Source organism: Benincasa hispida, chromosome 9 (assembly GCF_027475165.1).
Source record: "Benincasa hispida cultivar pf3 chromosome 9, pf3_genome.v1.1, whole genome shotgun sequence".
Classification (NCBI taxonomy): Eukaryota; Viridiplantae; Streptophyta; class Magnoliopsida; order Cucurbitales; family Cucurbitaceae; genus Benincasa; species Benincasa hispida.
The window spans coordinates 62,059,379-62,082,965 of NC_143486.1; the positions used below are offsets into that span (position 1 = coordinate 62,059,379).

The 23,587-nt window shown below is 35.0% G+C and overlaps 1 protein-coding gene and 1 long non-coding RNA gene across 3 annotated transcripts; both read right to left on the reverse strand.

The window, feature by feature from the left end:
- Positions 1–215: 215 nt before the first annotated feature.
- LOC120086943 (strychnine-10-hydroxylase-like) lies at positions 216–3,802 on the reverse strand. Its single transcript, XM_039043752.2, has 2 exons — positions 2,724–3,802; positions 216–914 (listed from the first exon to the last, which is right to left on the reverse strand). Exons 1-2 carry the CDS (start codon positions 3,678–3,680, stop codon positions 294–296), a joined length of 1,578 nt encoding a protein of 525 aa, XP_038899680.2. The 5' UTR covers positions 3,681–3,802; the 3' UTR covers positions 216–293.
- A 673-nt stretch (positions 3,803–4,475) lies between these two features.
- Positions 4,476–22,200, reverse strand: LOC150033986 (uncharacterized). 2 transcript variants are annotated; one of them, XR_016531989.1, is made up of 6 exons: positions 21,296–22,200; positions 20,301–20,672; positions 19,987–20,102; positions 19,519–19,643; positions 19,289–19,401; positions 4,476–7,324 (listed from the first exon to the last, which is right to left on the reverse strand). It is a non-coding gene; the product is annotated as an uncharacterized LOC150033986 (long non-coding RNA). The 2 variants fall into 2 exon arrangements; XR_016531988.1 differs by having other exon boundaries at positions 4,476–14,628.
- Positions 22,201–23,587: the final 1,387 nt, after the last annotated feature.

Consider the following 23,587-nt stretch of genomic DNA (forward strand, 5'->3'; position numbering starts at 1 on the left):
TAGAGTAACACAAATTTCGGAGAAAATAACTACAACAATAGCCGTTATTAATATTATTATACATAACGTTCCATTACAATGATCAGATGAGTAATAATTATGCATCTTACAAATTTTTTGTTTCATGGACTTCGATATCGGGATAAATAAAGAGTTCTGTCTCACAACTGATATAATTTATATATTAGTTGTGACTTCGATAATATATATTTTATAAAGATTATAATATAACGTCAATTTCCTTAATAGACTTGTCTATCTAAGATATTAATTGCATCAATCTTACTGATCTACTAATAAATTGAGGTAGCCAGCCGGGGAGTTAAAACAACTTCTAGCGGAGTTTTTCTAGCACTGGTCAATCCACCACTCTCTTCCATATCAAATAGTTCTTCTGAAAGCCTATCAGTTTTAAACCCATGTAGAAAGTTTGCTAGTGTAAGATATATTATTTGAAGGGCTAATGAGATAGCGGGACACTTCCTTCGACCATTTCCAAATGGTATCAATTGGGCGTTGTGTCCTCTAACGTCAATATTCTTATGACTTGTTAAAAATCTTTCTGGTCGAAATTCACAAGGATCCTCCCAAAAACATGGATCTTTTTGGAGCTTTTGAACATTAACAATGAGGCGTGTCCCTTTTGGGATGTGGTAGCCAGCAGTTGTGCAATCTTCTAAAGACTCATGAGGAAGTAAGAGTGGCGCAGCTGGATGTAATCGTAGAGTTTCCTTCACGATAGCTTGAAGATAAGAAAGGTTTTTTATATCTGACTCTTTCACTTGTCTTTCTCTCCCAATTTGTTCGTCCAATTCAACTTGAACCTTCCTCAATGTTTCTTTATTGTTGAGAAGTAAAGAAAGGGCCCATGTCATTACAATCGACGTAGTGTCAAATCCACCTAGTATCACATTCTGCATTAATTCGAACTAAAAGTTATCTATTCATATCGAATATATGAGACATCCCATAAATTTAGGATTAATTTTACCCAAGTTCTCGGTCCCTAGTCCCTTCTTATTATGCAGGTTTCTTTGTTTATGATAAAACTTTACTCTTCAACAGCCGCAATTAAAAAAAAAAAAAAAAAACCCAAAAATTTCAAGTCAAAATTCTATTTTAACGAGGAAACCCTCCCGACCTTTTTTTTTTTTTTAATTTCTTTTTATTTAGAAGTCTAGTTCGGTTTTAGAATACTTCTAAAAAGTAAATAATAAATTAACAAAGAAATTATTAAGTGAAAGTAATGTTTATTAGTGTAATTTAAAAAAAAATTAATAATCATCAAATGGGCCTACACGGTTCAAATTCCTTCTATTTTATTCACGAAATTTTCCTACCAACTTCTAATATATAGACCTTTTAAATTTTTTTCATTTTCTTCATCAAAGCTTTCCTAGACTTCTCTAATGTAATAAAAAATAATTATCACTTCCAATTTATCTAGTTAAATCAAATTTAACCCTAAATTTTCAATTTCATCGAATTGCAATGTAAATTTAGATAAATATTGTAATCATAATCCTATACATTAAACCGTATTAAAATTTTGACCCTCAAATAGTTCTCACTCCAAATATATTTTTTTAACCCTAAACTTTTAATTTTTTTTTAGACAAATGAAATTAATCTGACTTTTTTTATTTCTTGAAATTTTCGAATTTTGACAATTAATTGTCTTATTTTCGTGTAAATTAATGAGTTTATAAAAAAGTTTATACCATGCAAATTGGCAAAAAACGAATTGAGAGAAAATTGAAAGTTAATGGTTAAAATTGAGACAACCAGCGTAGAATTAAATTTGATTATTTTTCTTCCTTTCTAATTTCAATGATTTTCGAATTGAATCATAATTCTAAACCTCACGTAAAATTTAATTTTCAGGCCTTACATAAATTATTTAGTTCCAACTTGGTAAGTTGATATAGACAATTTTTTTTTTGTTCTCTCACATAAGTTGATAGCGGGTTCAATATAAAATTCCACATTAAGTTCTTCAAAATTATAGGTAAAAAGTTTAAGAAAAAATATTTTACGAAAAAAGTCGTTGAAATAAATTTCTAAACTGATGTTAAAACTGACCGTCAAAACAAAATAATTCATATTTAAAGTTTGTTTGGTATTGATTTCGTTTTTTCTATTTTTGATTTTTTAAATTAAGTCTATTTATCTTCTTAATTTCTTACAATAATTTACATATTTATTAAAGTTAATTTTTAGCTAAAATTTAATAACAAAAACAAAAAAATTTAAAAACTACTTCTTAGATTTCAAAATTTTACTTGATTTTTTAAAATATTGGTAAAAAGAAAATAATGAAGTTTTGATTTTTTTTAGGAGATATTTATTCATCTCTTTCATTAATGTCAAATTTATAAACCTATGGAAATATCGAAGAAAATTTAAGATCCTCCATATATAATATAATATATTATGATAATGATAGAAACTGATACAAGTCTATCATTAATAGAAGTCTATCAATATCTATCAGTGATAGAAATTTATAGAAATTATAATTGATAGAGGCTGATAGAAGTCTATCATCGATACTATTAGTTATAGAAACTCATACAAGTTTATCATTAATAAAGGTTAATAGAAATCTATTAATATCAGTGTCTATCAATATTTTTTTTTTCTATTATTATAAATAATTTATTATTTTTTTCTATCTACGGAGATTTCTAATTAAGATAAGAGTATTCAAATATATACTTTACCACGCATATTGCTTTGATGATTGTATCAACATCGTAGCTTAAAGGTTCTCCCTCATCATCTTCAACGGTAGAAATCATTAAATCCATGAAGTCTTGTTCTTGATCCATATTCCCTTTACTATAATCTCTCTTTTTTCGATGTTGTTGGAGGAAATTGTGAAACGTTTCATCTAATATTTGTGCAGTTTTCATCATTTCTTCCCCATGTCCTCCAAAATCCAACCAACTCACAAACGGAAACCAATCAGAAGGAATGAATTTTCCGAATAATTCAGAAAAATCTCTCAATGCTTTTCGACATTTTTTGCTGGCTTCGTCGTCATCGAAGGCCGTTGTAAATCGCTTTCCGATCACCATCTTGAATATGGTGTTGAGGGTTATGTCTTGAAACCACTTCTTCATATCCACCACAACTTTCTCACTTTTCTTATTGTTTTTGAGCCAATATAGCTCATGGAGTTCCTTCATCCATGTTTGAATCTCTACTGCTCTAATGTGTTCGAGTTGCTCGACGCGGTGGTTGGTGAGGAGTCCAAGCGTCGCTATTTTGCGGACATAGCGCCAATGTGGATTGTATAGGCTAAACCCTATCATGGCATAGTCATAGGCAAGAAGCTTTGATGCAAGTAGCTTTGGACGAGATGCAAATATTCTATCGTTGGTAGTGAATAACTCTTTTGCTATTTCCCAATTGCTCACAATCAATGTTTTTTTCATACCGAACCTAAACGTGAATATTGGTCCATATGCATCCGCCATTTTAGCCAACGTTATGTGGATTGGCTCACTTGCATTTAGTAGATGGAGGTGGCCGATCACCGGCCAAGCGCCACCGGCTTCCGGTGGGAGTCTCTTCCGATGAGGGACGACGTATCTCCGGCACATAGTGAAAATAACATAGAAAAAGAACAAAAGGCCGGCGAAGATTATTACGGTGAGGACGTGAGGCTCTTCCATTTCTTCTTCTCTAAATAATTTTAATTTTCAGTGTTTGGAGAATTAAGCATTGCAAAGGGTTTGTTTATATAATAGGCCACATGGCTTTATTATGGTCTCCAAAATAAAATTAAAATTAAATGGAGTTTTTAATGCATATTAAACGGATTTTTTTTTCTTTTCTATGGCCCTTTTAATTGGACAAAATGCAATAATTCATCTCGAAAACCTGGTCCAGCAATGGTAAAAACGTTATCTCGAAGAAAGTTTGTATCTATTTTGTGTTTGAAAACTACCGTGGTCTATGGGCATCTATCAGTATAGGTAGTAGATATTTAAAATAGTCTATCGCAATCTATTATTAATAAACAGTGATATTTTGATGTATTGGTAAATAATTTTAATAATTTTATATTTAAAATAATTATCCAATAATTTAGTAAAAATCATAGGGTGAGTGTAAATTTTGAAATTTAGAAACTAAAAGACAACAAAACTCCAAATTCATACCTACAAATCTAACATTTTAAATTTTAAAGACTAAATTGATTCAAAAAAATTAAACTCGAAAGATAAAAGTGAGGCCCCATGAGAATAATTCTTAGATTTTAAAACAAACGTCGAAATATAAAATACCCTTAGTATTTTGGTAATTCTAAAATCACTTTTTAGAACCAAACATAATGATTCAATATCACTTTTATGTATTTGAAAATTAAGTTTAGAACCAAACATAAATTTGATGGTTTAAAAATCAATGTATATAAATCTCTTTTTCTAAAATCACTATTCCAATTATCACTCTCAAGCACACCCTTTTTCGAATTGATTTGAGATCTTTTAAAATCACTTAGTCATCATTTTCAAACACCTCTATTTTCAGTGAGAAATAAGATTGAGATAAAATCAAAATAGATTTTAAAATAATTAGCAAAATAGATTATGTAGTGCCCCAAATTTAGGAGAAGGACATGAATGAACGGAGATTTCTTCCAAATGAGGGGAGTCTTGAAGACGTGAAAGTATGATTAAAAAAGATTTAAAGGAATAGAAAATTACTACCTAACCAACAAGTTGCACCTTTCTTTCTGATTGTCCAATCATATGAACATTATAGTTAAGCTTGTTTAGCTTGAAACAATTCTAAATTTGGTGAGTATTAGAGATGTTGCCACCAAGGATGGGTCAAAGAAGACACATTAGTTGGAGACCACCACATCATACAGGAGAGCCACGATGGATTAATAAATGCTTAGACAATTCTGTTTGGACTTGATTTCAATAAACTTTATTCCTTCCATTTAGGATTGGGCCATATCTCAAGTATAACTATTTTTTTTTATTCTTCCATATTCATTTTATTATTCAATTATTCATGTAGCCCTAATTTGGAAAATCTGTATAAGTTTGGGCTTATTATGATCTTCTTTAAATAAGAGAAAATCAACTAAGACTTTGTCCCTATTCATTTTCTTCCTCAAATTCTAACTTGGTATCAAAGCTCGATATGGCAAATGCTACCGCTACAGGATTCCCTGCCGCTGAATCGACAAAGTTCAGCATGCCTCCACTGAATCAACTGCTCAACCAGATAACCACCACCAAATTGGACAGATGCAATTTCATGTTATGGAAGACATTAGCTTTTCCAATCTTAAGAGGATACAAACTCAAAGGGCATCTGTCTGGAACTAAGGTTTGTCCTCCAATGTTCACTGTCTCTGTAGTATCCAGTACTGAACCTGGTGATTTTGACTCTCAAGCACCAGGAGGAGCATTGAGCATAATCATTGAAAGGACTCTCAACCCACTATATGAAGTGTGGGTTACTGCTGACCAGCTCTTGTTGGGATGACTATACAACTCAATGACTCCCGATGTTGCTGTGCAACTGATGGGACATGAAAATACTAAGAGTCTGTGGGATGCTATTCACTCTTTATTTACAGTTTAGTCAAGAGCAGAAGAAGACTATTTGCATCAAGTCTTTCAACAAACCCGTAAAGGTAACACATCAATGTCTGAATACTTGAAACTTATGAAGCTCCATTCTGATAATTTAGGCTAAGCGGGTAGTCCGGTCTCTATTCGCAATCTCGTATCTCAAGTCCTCCTTGGATTGAATGAGGAATACAACCCAATTGTAGTAGTCGTCTAAAGCAAACCAGAAATATCGTGGCTCGACATGCAATCTGCGTTACTCTCCTTCGAAAAATGTTTGGAACATCAAAATACCTCAAAAGCAATTGCAGCATTTTCACACAATGCCTCAACAAATGTAGCATTCCATCAGAACACAACTGCACCTAATTCATCTGGACAAGGAAACACTCAGGGAGGAAATCGACAATAGTTCAATGAGTCTAGGGGCAATGGCAACTTCAATGGAGGTGTGAACAGAGGAAGAGGTCGAGGTAGGGGGAATAGGCCTACCTGCCAAGTTTGCTCCAGTTATGGACACGCTGCAGATGTTTTTTATCAGAGGTACAACAGAGAATTCGTTCCAAATCAAAATAATGGCAAAGGAAACAATCACAACCAAGGAAACTCAGGGTCCAATACGTCTGCATTTGTAACCCCTCAAAACCTTAATCCATTTCTTCAAAACAAATCTGTAGGAGATTTCAGTTGGTATAGACAGTGGAGTAGTAAATCATGTCATTGTTGATCCTACCAACATAGCCAATTCTTTCTTAGTATACAGGTAATGATCTCATCATGGTAGTAATAGACAACAGTTAAACATATCCTTTGTTGGCAATGGCTGTTCATATGCCCCTAACTGTAATCTGAATCCAAAAAATGTTTTGTGTGTTCCCAATATTGCAATCTTGTCAGTGTGTCAAAACTAGTACAAGATAATGATATCTCTGTTGAGTTTTATAATGATTCTTATGTTGTTAAGGACAAATGTTCAGGGCAAACACTAGTGAAAGAAATTTTTAAGGATGGCCTATATCAGTTGGATGAAGCAGATGTGATCTCGGTTGATGTGAATATTAGAAAAGATGTCTGTTCTCCTAGTGCGATGGACAAAAATAATGAATCTACTGCCTTTACTCTGTCGAATATTGGAGTAAATTTGGTATAATTTAAAGGATTGTGGCATAGGAGATTGGGTCACCCTTCGTCTAGAGTTTTGGAATCTTTCTTCAAAATCTGTAATCTGCTTACTAAGTTAAATAATGATGTTAAATTTTGTGAACCCTGCTGTCTTGGAAAAGCACATTCCCTACCTTTCCCTAACTCTATGTCTCATGCCAAGCATAAATTTTATTTAATACATTCGGATGTATGAGGTAAATTCTGTCATACCTCGCTCTAGATTACCCTCTTAGCTTGGATGGAATGGTGACTTTAGTAGTTACCAACCCTTTTTGCTAGCACTTACTGCCTATCTAACCTATTAAATTTTTCTCAAACCCTGAATATGTTCATATCATCAATATACAAACATATTAACTCAGAACTTAAAACATTTACATTACAAGGTTTCGCAGCATTGTTCATACATGAATATTACAACTTAGTGAGCCCCCATCTAGAATACTAGTCACTAGACGGACACATGTGTACTAACTAATACAGGTCTTCAATTACGCTTCCTTCAACCCGTTTCTTTGAGTAGCAGAGCAGCAGCAGCGAACTCTTTTGGGAACTGGCCGCTACTTGAAAGGAGAACATTTGAAAACATGAGCTAGAAGCCCAGTGAGTGACTAACATTTAAAGCATATCGATCATACATAAATTTCATATTAAAATTGAAAGCTTTCACTGAAAACATAAACTCGACAACTATTATTCATATCATCATCAACATCTCATTGCACTTTTCTTACTTTGCTAGACTATGCCTTAGTCTATTTGTCTAGAGTGGCCCTTTCGCTCACTCCTTATCATTCTTTACCACATTACTACTTAACTGGGAAGGAACCCTTTTTGTTCACTTCCTACAATCATAACTTGTATCCTTAGTTGAAAGAGAACATTTACTCAATTTCTCAACGTCAATCCATAGCTAATGTGGAATGATCTTGACACTACCAATAATAACATTTCTTACATTCATGTGATTCTTGTTTAAGTATTGTCATACCTTAGGTACTACTGCTCAGATACCTTCTCCGTGTACTTCAATATCGAGCTATTCACATTCTAAGACAAAGATTCAGTACCTTCTCCGTGTACTTCAGTACTGAGCTACTCATACTCAACTTCCATATTCTTATCTCTTAATGACTTAGTTGCCCAAAAACATTCTATACTAACTCATCCTCATGGTCATTGAAAAGCATAACATGAGTATAACATTAATGTGTAATGTGTTGTTTGATAACTATTTGAGAATAGTTGTCATAAATAGCTTTTAATAAACATACATTGCTAAACATTCATAAGCATTAGAAATTTACTTAAAACATTTAAAGAATTTAGAGTCACACACAGTCTTTGGCAATCCTCTTCATGTATATGCTTACTGTGCATTCAACACTTAGCCAAATTCTTAGGCCTTAACTTGACTAGGCAGCAAATTCATTACCATGCATCCATGCCTTGTGTTAGGCGTTCAAGCCTTCTATGCGTCCAAGCCTTCAGCTCATGCCTATTGCCCATCGCATGGCCTATCGCATAGCAATCTTTGCGCCCAACGTTTAGCTCATGCGTCCGTCTTGTGGCATATCAACGCATGCCTCATGCGTTCGCCCAGTTGCACCCATCGTCCAGCTTATGCGCCCGTCTTGTGGCACATTAACGCATGCCTCATGCGTTCGCCCGGTTGCGCCCATTGTCTAGCTTATGCACCCGTCTTGTGGCACATCAACGCATGCCCCATGCGTTCGCCCGATTGCGCCCATCGTCCAACTTATGCGCCCATCTTGTGGCACATCAACGCATGCCCCATGCGTTCATCCGGTTGCATCCATCATCCAACGCAACCTTGCGCTTACGGCTTCAATATGCATTGCATATTCTCATGCTTTTCAGTGCATCCTTGCGCTAATTCAACCTCCAACGCATGGGCTGGACATCATTGTCAAGCCCTTAAAGCTGCTTGCTTGTTCAACCCAAGCAGCTGCCTACTTGCTCAAGATTCAAGATTTAACTTCAACTTTAATAACAAAATTTTCAGGCCTTTTCTCTATAAATTTCCTTCTACAAACATTCTCTAAATTGTCTTAGCAAGCTTAGCTTAAAAATTTCAGCTCAGAATTGCTCATGGTTATGCCGAAATCCTCAAATTATCAAGACTGGCTTAATTTACTCGAGAATTCGACCTCTAGCCGGATTCTTCATACTCCAGCTCAATTACGCTAGAATCTCCCTCCAGCATATCAACCTCAGCAACTAGACACACTCAGGGTTTGAATGGCTCTGGAATTACTTCATTTGCTCGAGCGAATTTCTCTAAACCTCTGCTTGAAGTCAAGCTTCTCTCTTTTTAAACTAACAACTGCATGCTCTTCTTTTAATATCAGGTTGCCACCTCATCCATAGAGGATAATGTCAAACCTGAGTATGATAGCTGGCTTAGCTGATCAATCTCCAAGATGATCTTTCCCTCTTGGCTATCAACGCAAGGGTCAGCTCCCAAGCCAACGCTTGCAATCGCATAGCCACATACCTCCTTTTCAACGCATCGCATAGCTCACTTAGAGGCTTTTGCGTCCCTCCTTTGGTCGCATACTTCTAAGCCAACGCATGTCCCAGCCCACGTATAGTTGTCTTATCATATTAACCATGCGTTAAGCCTTCCTCGTTTCATAGCATAGTTTTAGCATGCATCACATACTCGATCGTCTAACTCATCGTCTAGTACCACTGCTGCATAGCACCAACGTATAGCATTACCGCATAGTGCCATCACCAACGCATAGCACATCACCAACGCATAGTACCTTACCAACGCTTAGTGTAGCATTGCCGCGTCCATCACATCCATCGCATCCATCACGACATATCATCGCATAGCACTGTCGCGTCCAATGCCGCATACCAACATAGATGCATGCCTCGCACCACGTCATCGCATGCCCTCGCCTCACCGCATGCCCTTGCACCTCATGCCCACGCATCACCACAAACTACCAACGCATTTCCTTCGGCCGTATGCCTTCAGCTGTTTACCATCGCATCATAGCTTTCACTCATGCATTCACCCTTGGTACCAACGCATAGCTTATCCTTGCCTTCAACACTTAGCCTAATTTCCACTTGTTATATTATCTAAATCTCACACATCTAAGTATTTCTAACACTTTTGAAACTTGTTTGAATTTACTTTTAACTAGGGTTTACAACATCCTTTGGTTGTAAAACTTTACAACCTTCTTCTTCTTTTTCTTTTTACTACGCTTTCGCTATGCTACTCTAACATTATCTTTGTTCATACTAATTAATACTAGTATGTATGAATAACTTGGTCATACATAGTAATGCACTGTATTTCTTACTGCATTTGATGACTCTTCCATTCTTCACTGAGTCATAGCATTTACTTATTACTAGGGTGGTCTTTTCCCTTTCCTAGTAATATCACTGGTACATTCTTTTTCAGTTATCATACCTTTGAATTACTTGCTAGCTGCGAAATCATTATTTGTGTTAGCTAGACTTCCTAACTGCGGGCACTCTTCTTAAGATGTCCTGTCTATCCATACTTGGGAGAAGACATTCATTCTATTATAACATTTCCCGACTATGGCTTACCATACTACATACATAAGGTTTTCATAACTATACAAGTCTTTAGCTCAGCCACAATTCAAACTTCGAGCTTTTACTCAGAACATCAGCAGATCTGGACCTTTTCCTTTTTACCTTATGCTGGCCATATTGTTCCTTATTTTAATACTCAACGTATCACTGGTACATTTCGAGCTCACTCTTGCTCATCTTTTCTCTAAATTCACTATAATAGATTTCACGTTTGCCACCAACCTCTGAGCAAATTTGTTAAACATTCTATCTCTAGTGAAAAGTCTATGTTTACCTGCGTGACTCCCGACTTCCCTTGTCGAAGTCTTTCTTAATGAGCCACGAAAACTTTATCTCTCACTTACTAGAATCTCCGCTCTTTCAAATCTCAGAGCTTCTAAAGGTAGGGTCAGGGTTCCCGTTGTTTGTCTACCTGCTCTGCTTGCCACTTTTACTTGACATCTTCCTTTTACTTAGGTAGTACACATGCTAAGGACTCAGAACTCACACTTATTTATATAAACTTTTACCCTTTATTCCCAAAATCTTTTGCTCTGATACCAACTTGTCACACCCCGCTCCAGATTACCCTCTTAACCTGGATGGAATAGTGACTGTAACAGTTACCAACCCTTTTTGTTGGCACTTATTGCCTATCTAACCTGTTAAAGTTTGCTCAAACCCTGAATACGTACATATCATCAATATACGAACATATTAACTCAGAACTGTACATATTTACATTACAGGGTTTCGCAGCATTGTTCATACATGAATATTACAACTTAGTGAGCCCCCATCTAGAATACTAGTCATCAATGCATAGCACATCACCAACGCATAGTGTAGCACTGTCACATCCATCGTGTCCACCGCATCCATCGCGGCATATCATCGCATAGAAATGCCACATTCAATGTCGCATGCCTCCCTCGCCGCATACCACCATCGACGCATGCCTCGCACCGCGTCATCGCATGCCCTCGCCTCACCGCATGCCCTTGCACCGCATACCCTCGCATCACCACAACTACCAACGCATTTCCTTCGGCCGCATGCTTTCGGCTACTTACCATCACATCATAGCTTTCACTCATGCTTTCACCCTTGGTACCAACGCATAGTTTATCCCTGCCTTCAACACTTAGCCTAATTTCCACTTGTTATATTATCTAAAACTCACACATCTAAGTATTTCTAACACTTAGAATTTTCTTCCTCCATCTTCCTACTTTCTTTACCTCCTTTCATAATTTTACTTCTTGTTACTCATTTTTTGTAGGAAAAATAGAGTACGGGGTTGACAAATTCTACTGAAGGATATAGATATTACATTTGGTTTATTGATGATTACAACAAATATCTCTAGTTATATCCACTCAAACAAAAGTATGATACAATACAGACCTTTAAACACATTCTTCAAGTAATTAACACGCAATTTAACACAGGGATCAAAGTACTACAATCAGATAATGGAGGAGAAAATATTAAGTTACATCAGCTATGTAGCTCCTTGGGCATTGCATCACGTTTTTCTTGTCTTTGTACATCTGCACAAAATGGACGAGCTGAGAGAAAACATAGACACTTCGTGGACATAAAACTCACGCTGTTAGCACAGGCATCAATGCCTCTAAAGTTTTGGTAGGATGTCTTCCATAATGCCAGCTTCCTAATAAATGGTCTTCCTTCTCCAGTTCTAAAGAATCAGTCTCCTCTTCAGCTGATGTATGGGAAACTCTTGGATGTTACAAAGTTAAAGTTCTTCGATTGTGCCTGTTTTCCATGCCTAGACCATATCAAACCAACAAGTTTCAATTCTACTCTGACAAGTGTGTATACTTAGGGCCAAGCATTGTTCACAAGGGGCATCAATACATAAACAAGAATGGTAAAATCTATATTTTTAGAAGTGTTGTTTTTAATGAATTTGATTTTTCATTCGTTTTTGGCTTTCAGGACTCGAACTTATCTACCTTCAAATCGAGAATGTCCAATGGTCCAAATATCCTTTCACTCAACCTCACCCCATTGTTGCATAATCTTTCAAGCCAGCCTAACTATTTGGATCCAATTCAATGCTTCAGACCCACAGATCAACATCAACAAACTCACAGTCAATCATCTCTCTCTGTACCTATCTCAGCTGTTGCAAACTCTACACCATCTCAGCCCCACCTACCGAGCCTCATTATGCCCAACTCAGTACAAAGTCCTCATATAGAAAATACCCTACCAAGCAGTCAGTCTCATAATCCCCCCTTCCCTTCTCCCTCTTCTCAACCTGTTAATGAATCTTCATCCCCTAATACTCCATCACCTTCACCTATACTTGTCCTTCCACATCCTCTACAACCTTCACATCCCATGATTACAAGCGGCAAAGCTGGTATCTTCAAACCAAAAACTTGGTTAAAAACTATAAAATGTGATTGGTCTTTGACAGAACCAACCCTTAGTGGAAAGCTGCAATGGACACTGAATACCAAGCTCTTATACATAATCAATATTGGCACCTGGTCCCTCCATCACCATCATTTAATGTGTTGGGTAACAAATAGAGTTTTTGACTAAAAAAGAATCCAGATGGCTCGATACAGAGGTATAAGGCTCGTTTAGTTGCCAAAGGTTCCAAGGGATTGACTTCTTTGAAACCTTCAGCCCAGTGGTCAAAGCCTCAAATATAACATTTGTACTGAGCATTGTTGTTTCAAAAGGATGGATCCTTCGTCAGCTCGACTTGAACAATGCGTTTCTCAATGGAATACTTATAGAGGATGTCTATATGCATCAACCACTCGGGTACATTCACTCTAATTTCCCTGACTATGTCTGTAAATTGGTTAAAGCTATATATGGACTGAAGCAGGCCCCTCGGGCCTAGAATGACATGTTCAGTAATACTCTTACTAGCTGGGGGTTCACACATTCGAAGGTTGATACATCTCTGTTCATACTCAATATAAATGGCTCGGTTATTCTTTTCCTAGTTTATGTGGATGATGTAGTTTTCACTGGTAATAATTGTTGTCTAATCTCTTAGTTGGTAACCACATTGGACAAAATGTTTACACTCAAGGATCTAGGAAAACTCAGTTATTTCATGGGTATCCAAGTCCATTATTTGGAATATGGGTTCATATTAAATCATTCTAAGCATGTGGATGATCTACTTCAAAGGATAGATTTTACTGATCTAAAACAAGCAGCCTCACCATGCTCATTGGGCAAACACCTTTCAGTGAATGATGGAGTCCCTCTTACCGATCCATACCTGTATGGAAGCACGATCGAGGCCCTTCAATACTTAACTCACACACGACCAGACATTACTTACATTGTAAATCACCTAAGTCAGTTTCTCAATGCTCCCACAGATGTTCACTAGCAAACAACGAAACAGGTCCTTCGATATTTCAGTGGCACAAAGCACTATGGATTATTATTTCAACCGAGTCCATCTCTTGAACTATCAGCCTTCTCAGATGTTATATGGGCATCAAATATAGACGATAGAAAATCAGTGGCTGCCTACTGTGTCTTGATCTTCAAATAAACAAATAGCAGTAGCAAGGTCCAGCACAGAGTCAGAGTATCGTGCTCTTGCACACACAACCTCAGAGATCATTTGGCTTCAGCCACTTCTCATTGAATTTTAGCTTTCCCATCCTCACAAACCTATCATCTTGTGTGACAACGTTAGTGCAAGGGCATTAGCAAATAATCATGTCTTTCATGCTAGGAACAAACACATTAAAATAGATGCGCATTTTGTGCGAGATTTAGTTCTCAAAGGCAAACTTGAAATTTGGTACATACCATCCTCTAACCAGTTGGCTGATTGTCTCATGAAGCCTTTAACAAACTCTCAATTTTTCTGCTTGCGATCCAAACTTGGAGTTGTTGAACTCCTCAGAAGTTTGAGGGGAGATGTTAGAGAAGTTGCCACCAAGGATGGGTCAAAGAAGGCACATCAGCTGGAGACCGCCACATCACACAGGAGAGCCACGATGGATTGATAAATGCTCAAACAATTTTGTTAGGATTTGATTTCAACATACTTTATTCCTTCCCTTTATGATTGAGCCATCTGTCAAGTATAACTATTTTTTTATTCTTCCATATTCATTTTATTATTCAATTATTCATGTAACCCTAATTTGGAAAATCTGTATAAATTTAGGCTTATTATGCTCTTCTTTCAATAAGAGAGAATCAGCTGAGAATTTGTCCCTATTCATCTTCTTCCTCAAATTCTGACTGTGGCCTCCTAGAAAGCATTCAAGACAAGCAAGGATAACGTTGTCAGGTTACATAGGAGATACAAGAGAATGTTGGGCTCATCATATAGTTCAAATTCTGGACCAAAAACTTTACATAAAGTTTTAAAATTATACTTTCACAAATATCCAAATATTTTGAAATTTTTTAGTTACCCCTATTTTAGTTTATCTCTCCACAATTAATATGATGGTTTATTTTAATTTATTTACGTATTAAACTCTAGTCGTAAATGGTAAGTTATAATGATATTTAATATGAATTAATTTTTCTTTTCTATATTTTCACTTGTCATTTACCATCAACTTTTTGTCTCCATTTTTCGTTTTTTAATTATCACATTGTATAAAATAATTAATACACAAAGTGTACTACATAAATTTTCTTATCACTACCTCTTTGTATATTTTTTTCTGTTATCATTTTTCTAAAATTACTTTCAAACATGTTATTAATTTTAAAACAATTTAAAAGAAAGTATGTCGATTCATATAGTTTGAAAACATATGTATATTTTAGTCTAATACTTTGAAAAATGACTATATATTTTAGTCAATTCTAATATTTTGACCATTAATATAGCTCAAATAGTAATCTTCGCTCATCCCACCTATGTGACTCTCTAATACATGTTTGAGGCTATATAAAATGTCAAAAATGGATTATTTTCAAAAATTCGAGAGCAAAATGAGTTTTAACCCATATTTTAGTGAGATGATATGAAAAATAAAGAAATCATTTTTTTTTCTAAAGAAATTGAATAATATTATAACTAGGTTTTAGGTCTCGGTAACAAAATTGGTTGAAATTTGGGAGCAAAAGGAGGAGTTTTAAACCCTATTTTAATGAGATGTTATGAAAAACTATGAAATCATTTTTTTTCTAAAGAAATTGCAAAAAATTATAACTAGTATTTAGGTCTTGATAGAAAATTTTTGTTGATAATTTTTTCTTTTCTTTTCTTTTTTTCTTTATATACGTACATTCATCTACCAATTCTTACATATTTGAAGCGGAAGGAGAAGAAGACTTTTCTTTTTAAGTTCAAGAAATTTCTTGATGTTCATGTTATTCAGAGGTTGGTAAAGTTATGAAGAAGAGAGTGACTACTTTTGTAAATTTTTTTCATATTTTAATTTTTATAAATGCACACGAGAGAGTATAGGGGCTAATAATATATATATATAAATATATATATATATATATATATATATTACTATTTTTTTCATACTTTTGTACTCTTTTTATATTTTTAAAATTTGTTGTAGATACACAATAATTTATAAAATTTTGAAATAAATTTTAAAATTAAAAAAAAAAAAAAGATCTTACAAAACAAGATTATTAAGCTTTTAGAGCTTCAGTCTACATAAAAAAGAATATTTTTGTTTAAAATAAAAATGAGGAGAATACTCGCATCATCTTCTTTTTTTTTTCAGCTAAGAAAGAAAATAGTATGAAATTTTATACGAAAATAGAACAAAACAATATTTTATTTTAAATTAAAGCGTGAAAATAAAAGTATAATCATACCATCCAAATCAAAAATTAATATAGATAAGACTATCACAAAATTTTAAAAAAATACTTCAATTCAAATTAAAGTATGAAATTAATAGACTAATCAAATCATCGAATCTAAAATAAATAGAAAAATAAAAAAATAATTTGGTTTAAATTTAAAGTTTAGAATCATGTAGCTAATTAAATCATCCTATAAAAAAAATTAGATAAGAAAGAATTATCACGAAATTTTATAACTAAGTTATCTTTTCAAATTTTACATAACACGTACGAGACACATAGTATCAAAGTAGGTAAGTAAAAAAATGATGGATCTTATCAATAAAGTATAAGAACAAAAATTCGCGAAAATGACATTTAAAAACATTATTCAACAAATTCCATTCACAAATATTTCAAATGCATGCAATTATTATGAATATAAAATTTCCGTAACACATAAAAGATTATTATTCTTATTATTAATGCAAAACTAACAATATGAGTACAATATCAATAAAGTAAACATGCTTACAAAAATGAAAATTTTGATAACGAATTACTTTGAAGAACAAATGTGGACAAGATATTTATACAACTTTAAAAACATATTTAATGATAGCAATAGGAAACTTACCCCATAGATTTTCTTCTTTTATTAATGAATAAGACAAACACAATGTAAGAAAAGTTTATATGAAGTTTGAATATTGAGAAAAAACATATGATAAATTTAGAAAAAAATAGGATAATTTTTTTAAATTACAGAATTATTGAAAATATTTTCAGATATAATAAAATATCATGAGTGATGAATACTCATGTTTTTATATTTGAAAGCAACCTAAAGAAATGAGAAAGAAGATAAATAAAAATAGATGAGAAAAATTAGTGGATAATTTTAGAAAAAGAGAATAAAAATTGGAGAGAAATTAGGAACTAAAATGATTGTTGGAGGTAAAGAGGAAAAATCAAGAGAGGGAGGGAAACCAGAGAGGTCTTCAATGTCAATTAAAGGTCTTCAATGTCGGTTGCAACCTACATTGAAGTCTGTGTTATTGGTGTTATTGAAGCCCTTTAATGTCGGTTTAAAACCGACATTAAAGGACTTTAATAACACTATCTTTAATGTAGGTTGCCAACCGACATTAAAACCCGAATTTCTTCTAGTGACTGATCTCTCCAAGCAATTGTTGAAGCCAAATTATTTCAGTTGAGGCATGGGCGAGGGCCCTATTTAGATTCAGTACTCGATCGGGCGACGACAAATTATTTTTTGGAGGACCAAGACACAAGACTACTACCAAGAAAGAAACAATATGCGGCTACGGACTTCCGGTCATCAATATTCGCAACCCAGCCAGCATCAGACAATGTTGAGATTGGAAGATCTGAGCTTGACTAAATTTGTAGACCGTAATGCTTTGTGCCACTGATATATCGAAGGAGTCATTTTACAGCTTGTCAGTGAGTATCAGTTGGATATTTGAGGAACTGACTAAGATGATTGACTATATACGTGATGTCAGGCCTTGTGTTCGTTAGATATTGAAGGACACCAATCGTACTTCTATACACAAACAAATCTGCAAGAGGAGTGCCATCATTGATAGACAGTTGCCGATTCATGACACTAGGTGAGGGAGCAAGCTTCATATCAAGAAGATCAAACTTGGTGAGAAGATCAACAACATATTTTTCTTGGCTAAGGAGAACACCATTGTCCATATAGTGAATCTGCACGCCTAGGAAATAATGGAAAGGGACAAGATCTTTTAAAGCAAAACAATTGTCCAACATCTTGACCAAGTTGTTCATCGTAGAGGCATCATTACCAGTTAAGATAACATCGTCAATATATACTTGAAGAAGCACAATATTGGAACCATTCCAAAGAACAAACAGAGAAGTGTTAGATCTAGCATTGCAAAATCCCCTGATAGTAGTTCTTCTTTAAGAGTGGTATTTCATGCCATTGGCGCTTGTTTCAGCCCGTAGATGGCCTTATCTAGCTTACATACATGATTGGGATGATGAGGATCGACATAACCTGGTGGCTGACTCATATAAATATCTTCTTGAAGTGTGCCATTGAGAAATGCATTATTGAAATTGAGTTGCCTCAACTTTCATTCTTGAGCTATCGCAAGAGTAATAATAACCCGTACAGTTGATGCCTTAACCACAAGGCTGAATGTTTCGAAAAAGTCAACTCTTGGGGTTTGGTGAAAGCCCTTTACAACCAGGTGTGCTTTGTAACGTTGGACAGTACCATAAAGATGCCTTTTAATCTTAAATACCCACTTGGTGCCGACAACATTAAGAGAAGATGAAAAAGGGACAAGGCGTCAGGTATCATTCTTCATCAGGGCAAAGTATTCACATCCATTGCATTTTCCACTGTGGTGTTTTGAGTGCATTAACAACACGAGTTGGTTATGTGATTGACCAATCTCTTGAAAGCTTAGTGAGTAGTATTCTTGGTTTGAAAATTCCTGCTTTCCCACGAGTAATTATAAGATGTGTGGGAAGAGGAAGAGAAGGCATTTGAGCAACTAATGTTGAAAGTAATGTAATGGTCGTTGGAGAAGGTGTTGGACAAGGAGATTCGGTGGTTCATAGACCAAATGTGGACTGAGGGGTGGAGATATGAGTTGGTAAAGGAGAAGGAGGATCGTGTCTATGGGTGGAAAAAAATTACAAGGTTGGAGTATTTGTGGAAAAGGAATTATTTGTGGCTGGTATGGGAGGAGAATAGGTGAGGAATGCATTATGAGGGTCTGGAAGGACAGAGTTGGGGAAGGGCAAAAAGGACACTAAAGGTTGCACCACAGGGAGCAGGGGTAGCCAAGAAGTAGGAGCTGATTGTTATACATGCACATGCTTTACTGTTGTAAAACTAGACTTAAAGGGAAAATCAAGTTCATTAAAAACAACATGTCTAGAAATAAAGGCTCGTCCAGACTAATTCAAATATTTATACCCTTTATGATGTAAACTAGGTCTAAGGTAAACACATTTTTCTGTGTGATAGTTAAATTTATGAGTATTATATGGCTTCAGACAGAGAAAGCAAGCACATCCAAACACCTTTAGAGATTCAAATTCTAACCTCTTATTTAGTAGGAGCTCAAGGGGAGACTTACCTTGATGTACCGTGGTTGGCAAGCCATTTATGAGATAAGTTGCATACATGAAAGCTTACCCCACCAACGATGAAGATGAATGGATGCTGGAGCAAGCATTGTGATACCTTTTTCTGCAATATCCACATGCCGTTTTTCAGCCCTTCCATTTTAGGCAGATGTATAAGGATAAAAGAATCTGGAAACAGTGCCTTGTTGTCCACAAAACTGATGAACCTTAACATACTCACCCCCATTGTCAGATTGAAGCATTTTAACAATACTATCAAACTGTCTTTTAATCATAGCAGTGAAGTGTTGATATGCAACTAGAGTGTCACTTTTCAAACGTAATGGGTAGATCCAAGTGTACCAACTGTAGTCATCAACAAATATAACATAGTATTTAGAACCTTAAGAAGACAATATTGGTGTAGGCCCCCACAAATCAATGTGGACTAAATCAAATAACTTAGCAGCTCGAGACTTAGAGTTTGGAAAGGCAAGAGAGTGAGATTTGCCATATTAACAATAATCGCAAAATTGAACATTTTCATTAATGATAGTGGGAAGATTACATCTCTTTATAACAAACTCAAGTGTTCTAAGGAAGGATGACCAAGACATTTGTGCCACATGTTTTTAGACAACTTTTTCTTAAACGACTGACATGACTAGACAAAGCTAAGGTAGACAAATTCATATTTTTGTGCACTTACTGCTTCTAACCAAGCCCTTCCAAGTAACCTTCACTCGAACAAACTTCTACATCTTTTAGTTGGTAAAGACCATTTCTAAGATGCCCCTTCAGAATGATTAGCCCTGTATCATTGTCCTTAAAAAGACAAAAGTCATCATGAAACTCAATAAATGTGTTATTATCTTTAGTAAGCTTAGACACACTTACTAGATTTTTGGCAATATTAAGAACGCACAACATATCTTTTAATTTCAACTGACATTTATTATCAGATAAACATGCATCATGAATATGTTAAGACTATCACCATTAGCAATAACAAAGATTCCTTACCTCCATATTCCTTAACATTTCCAAGATTATTATAGTCAGCTATCACATGACTCGAGGCTCCACTATCTGCATACCAACTTGAATCAGTGAGTGTCTCCGGGCTTGCCATGAAAGGATGAGAGCTTTGAGAGGTTGCTAAGACGAATTGATTTTTGGAAGCTCCCCTGTTCTGTTGTGGATTGAAGTTTCCCCCTTGTTTTGAGAGAAGTTTGGTGGTACTAGCTCTCTATTGTAACACCCATAGCAATAATATGCAGTGTGACCAAGTCGACCACATACTTGACAGGTTGGTTTGTTGCTTTCGCCTCTGCCTCGTCCTCTATTATTACTATCACCTCGCTCACTTCCACTAGAACTGTTATTACCTGTATTCTGAGACTTTTGATTATTGTTAGTAATAGAACCTCTAGTGTTAGCCACAATAACAGTGGCATTATGACTGAAGCCAACTGAGGTTTTTTGTACAGCTTAATGATGTAGGCGTTTCTCAAACAGAAGCAATTAGCCATGACACATCTGTTTTTCTATGGATTGTGGCTACAACAACGTTTTATTCTTCATCCAAACCTAAAGATATTATATTTAAGTTTCCGTTTTTGTGCTAGCTCTCTAAAGCTATCATATCCCTAATTTGTTATAGTGAGAAAACCATAATTTCTTTTGGATGAACTCCTGTTACCACCTATGTACATTAACTACAAAAATGTATTCATAGACACAGTAAAAATATTAGATTTGAGTTTCCGTTTTTAAGATTGGTACTTCTTTTCTCCAAATTTCATTAATCTTAATTTTTATTTTTCTTCTTAGTCGTCAAGTTCTTAAAACAAAAGAAAACTTTTAGAAACTATATTTTTCCTCTTTGAATTGCAATTATATATGAATAGTATTTATAAGTTCAATTTTCAAAAATTAAAAACCAAACAGTAATCATGTTGTGTAGCCTAAGTAGCTTATTCATGTAACAAGAGGAAAATAATAAGAAATATAGTTACCAAACAAGTAGCTTTAGTGACTGTATCAACATCGAAACCAGAGAACTCTTCATGATGTTCGACAGTAGAAAGCACGACATCTATGAAATCTTCCTCCTTTCTTTCGTTGTCATTCTTCTTCTTCTTTATTTCTCGATGCTCTTCGATCCATTTATCAAGCACTCGATCCAACACCCTCGCCGTCTTCTTCATGGCCTTCTTATACCCTCTCAAATCGAACCAACTTATAAACGGAAACGAATTCAAAGGAACAAATGCCCCAACATAGAAATAACATCTCTCAACACCTTTCCATACTGTTCCCGATCACTGCCATCAAAAGTCGAGCCAAATCTCTTTCCCACCACTATCTTCATTATCGCATTCGTTGTTAGCTCCTCAAACCATGTCTTCATCTATATTGTTATCTTGTTATTATTTCTACTATCCCCACATAACTCATATTGTTTCTTGTTCGAAGTTTGAACCTCGAATATTCTCATGTGTTGGAACTGCTCAAGGCGGTGGTTTGTGAGGAGTTCGAGTGTGGCTATTTTACAGATATGGCACCAGTATGGGCCATACAGTCTAACCCCCATTACTGCATAGTTGTAGCCTAGCAGCTCTGTGGCTAAAGCTTTTAGGCGGTAAGCAATGATTTTGTCGTTTGTGGTAAAACACTCTCTTGTTATTTCCTAACTACTTACGATTAGGGCTATGTTCATGCCTAATCTTAAGGTAAAGATCGGTTCGTAGACGTCAGCTATTTTGGCCAAGGTTTTCTGAGTTCGCTCTGCTGCACTTAGTTTATGGAGGTGGCCGATCACCGGCAAACCACCGTTAGCTTTGATGGAAGCCTATTCTTCTTTTGACGAACAATGGATCGCCAGGACGTAACACGAGAGAAAGTGTGGAGAAATAGGAGAAGTTTGTAATTAGGATACGAGGAAGTTTCATTTATGTGGTAGGACTGAGTGTTACCATTAATTTTAAAAAGCAAGTCATTTCAGAAAAATTGTAGTGTTTGATAATAAATCCAAATAGATTTTCAAGTGTATTTTAATCTTTTTTTATCAAAAATATTTAAATATAAATGAATTTTTGAAAAAATATTCTTTTTCTTAAGTCAATCCAAACAGATATTTCAATAGAAATTATTTAGTGAGACCACTGGTTTATCAAAAGTATCTCAAAATTATTAGAGCCATGCAAATTTTTGTAGTTAAAATACTTTCTTTACGTTCTCTTTTTCAATATATATTGCAATTTTTCTTTTCGAGTTACTTTTATTTAATTTTTGCTAATTCAAAATTTTGCTTTACTTCCTCATATTTCAATGAAATAATGTTTTTGTCATGATATTAAATTTCCGTTATTGTTCAATGGATTCGACGTTGATATGAAATAAAAAAAAACGTAAATAACAAAATGTAACTAATATAAAAATAATATAAATAATAAATATTTTACTTTATTTAAAAAACCACAAGATATATGATGTTTTCAAATTTAGAAAGTTGAGTAAACTATTTATAAATATAGAAAATATTATTATCTACTATAGATAGATCACGATAGCCTACAATAGAAATCTATCAGTATCTAATATATGTATTGAATGAAAAATTTCGGCAAATCACGAGTTGTTACATCATCAATGAAAGCCCGAGCCTATTGGAAAAATTATAAGTTAGATTGGCCCAAGTAATTAAAGTCGCTCCGGTCCAACCCAATTCAAATCCATGATGAAATTTTGGGCTAAATTGAAGATTAAGCTCAAGCCCAATATTTCGGCTAGACAACAAATGGGACCAAGCCCAACTTTAGCCCAAACCCAATTTTGGCTCAATAAAGTAATTAGACCCAAACCCATGTAAGGTTCATGAGAAACCTCTATAAATAGAGGCCTTATCTCTTCATTGGGGGAGGTTGGAGGAATTGAAGGTAAGCCCAAGCCCACCTGTGAACTCTATAAATAGAAAAGCTCTCATCATTTGGAGAGTTCAGTAATTCTATGCTCTAGAGAGCTTAGAGGGAATTCTTTATAATCAGAAGACTCCTTGACTCTTGAAGCTGACAACGCTTGAATACTGAATTCCTGTGGAGAGGACCGAAGTCCTTTGAAGATACAAGCATTCTGACCACGATTGAAAGCTAAAGTTCTTTAGAGATACAAGCATTTTGAAGACCGAAGTCCTTTGAGGATATAAGCATTCTGAAAACTGAAGTCCTTTGAACATACAAGCATTCTAACCACATTTGAAGACTGAAGTCCTTTCAAGAAACAAGCATTCTTCCAAGACTCCAAGCTCA

Bases quoted from the DNA above. Each gene is read 5' to 3' on its own strand.
- LOC120086943 (XM_039043752.2), bottom strand. From the start codon at position 3,680: ATGGAAGAGCCTCACGTCCTCACCGTAATAATCTTCGCCGGCCTTTTG. The intron at 915-2,723 runs GTAAAGTATATA...GAATTAATGCAG, and splicing joins TCATCAAAGCAATATGCGTG to AATGTGATACTAGGTGGATT.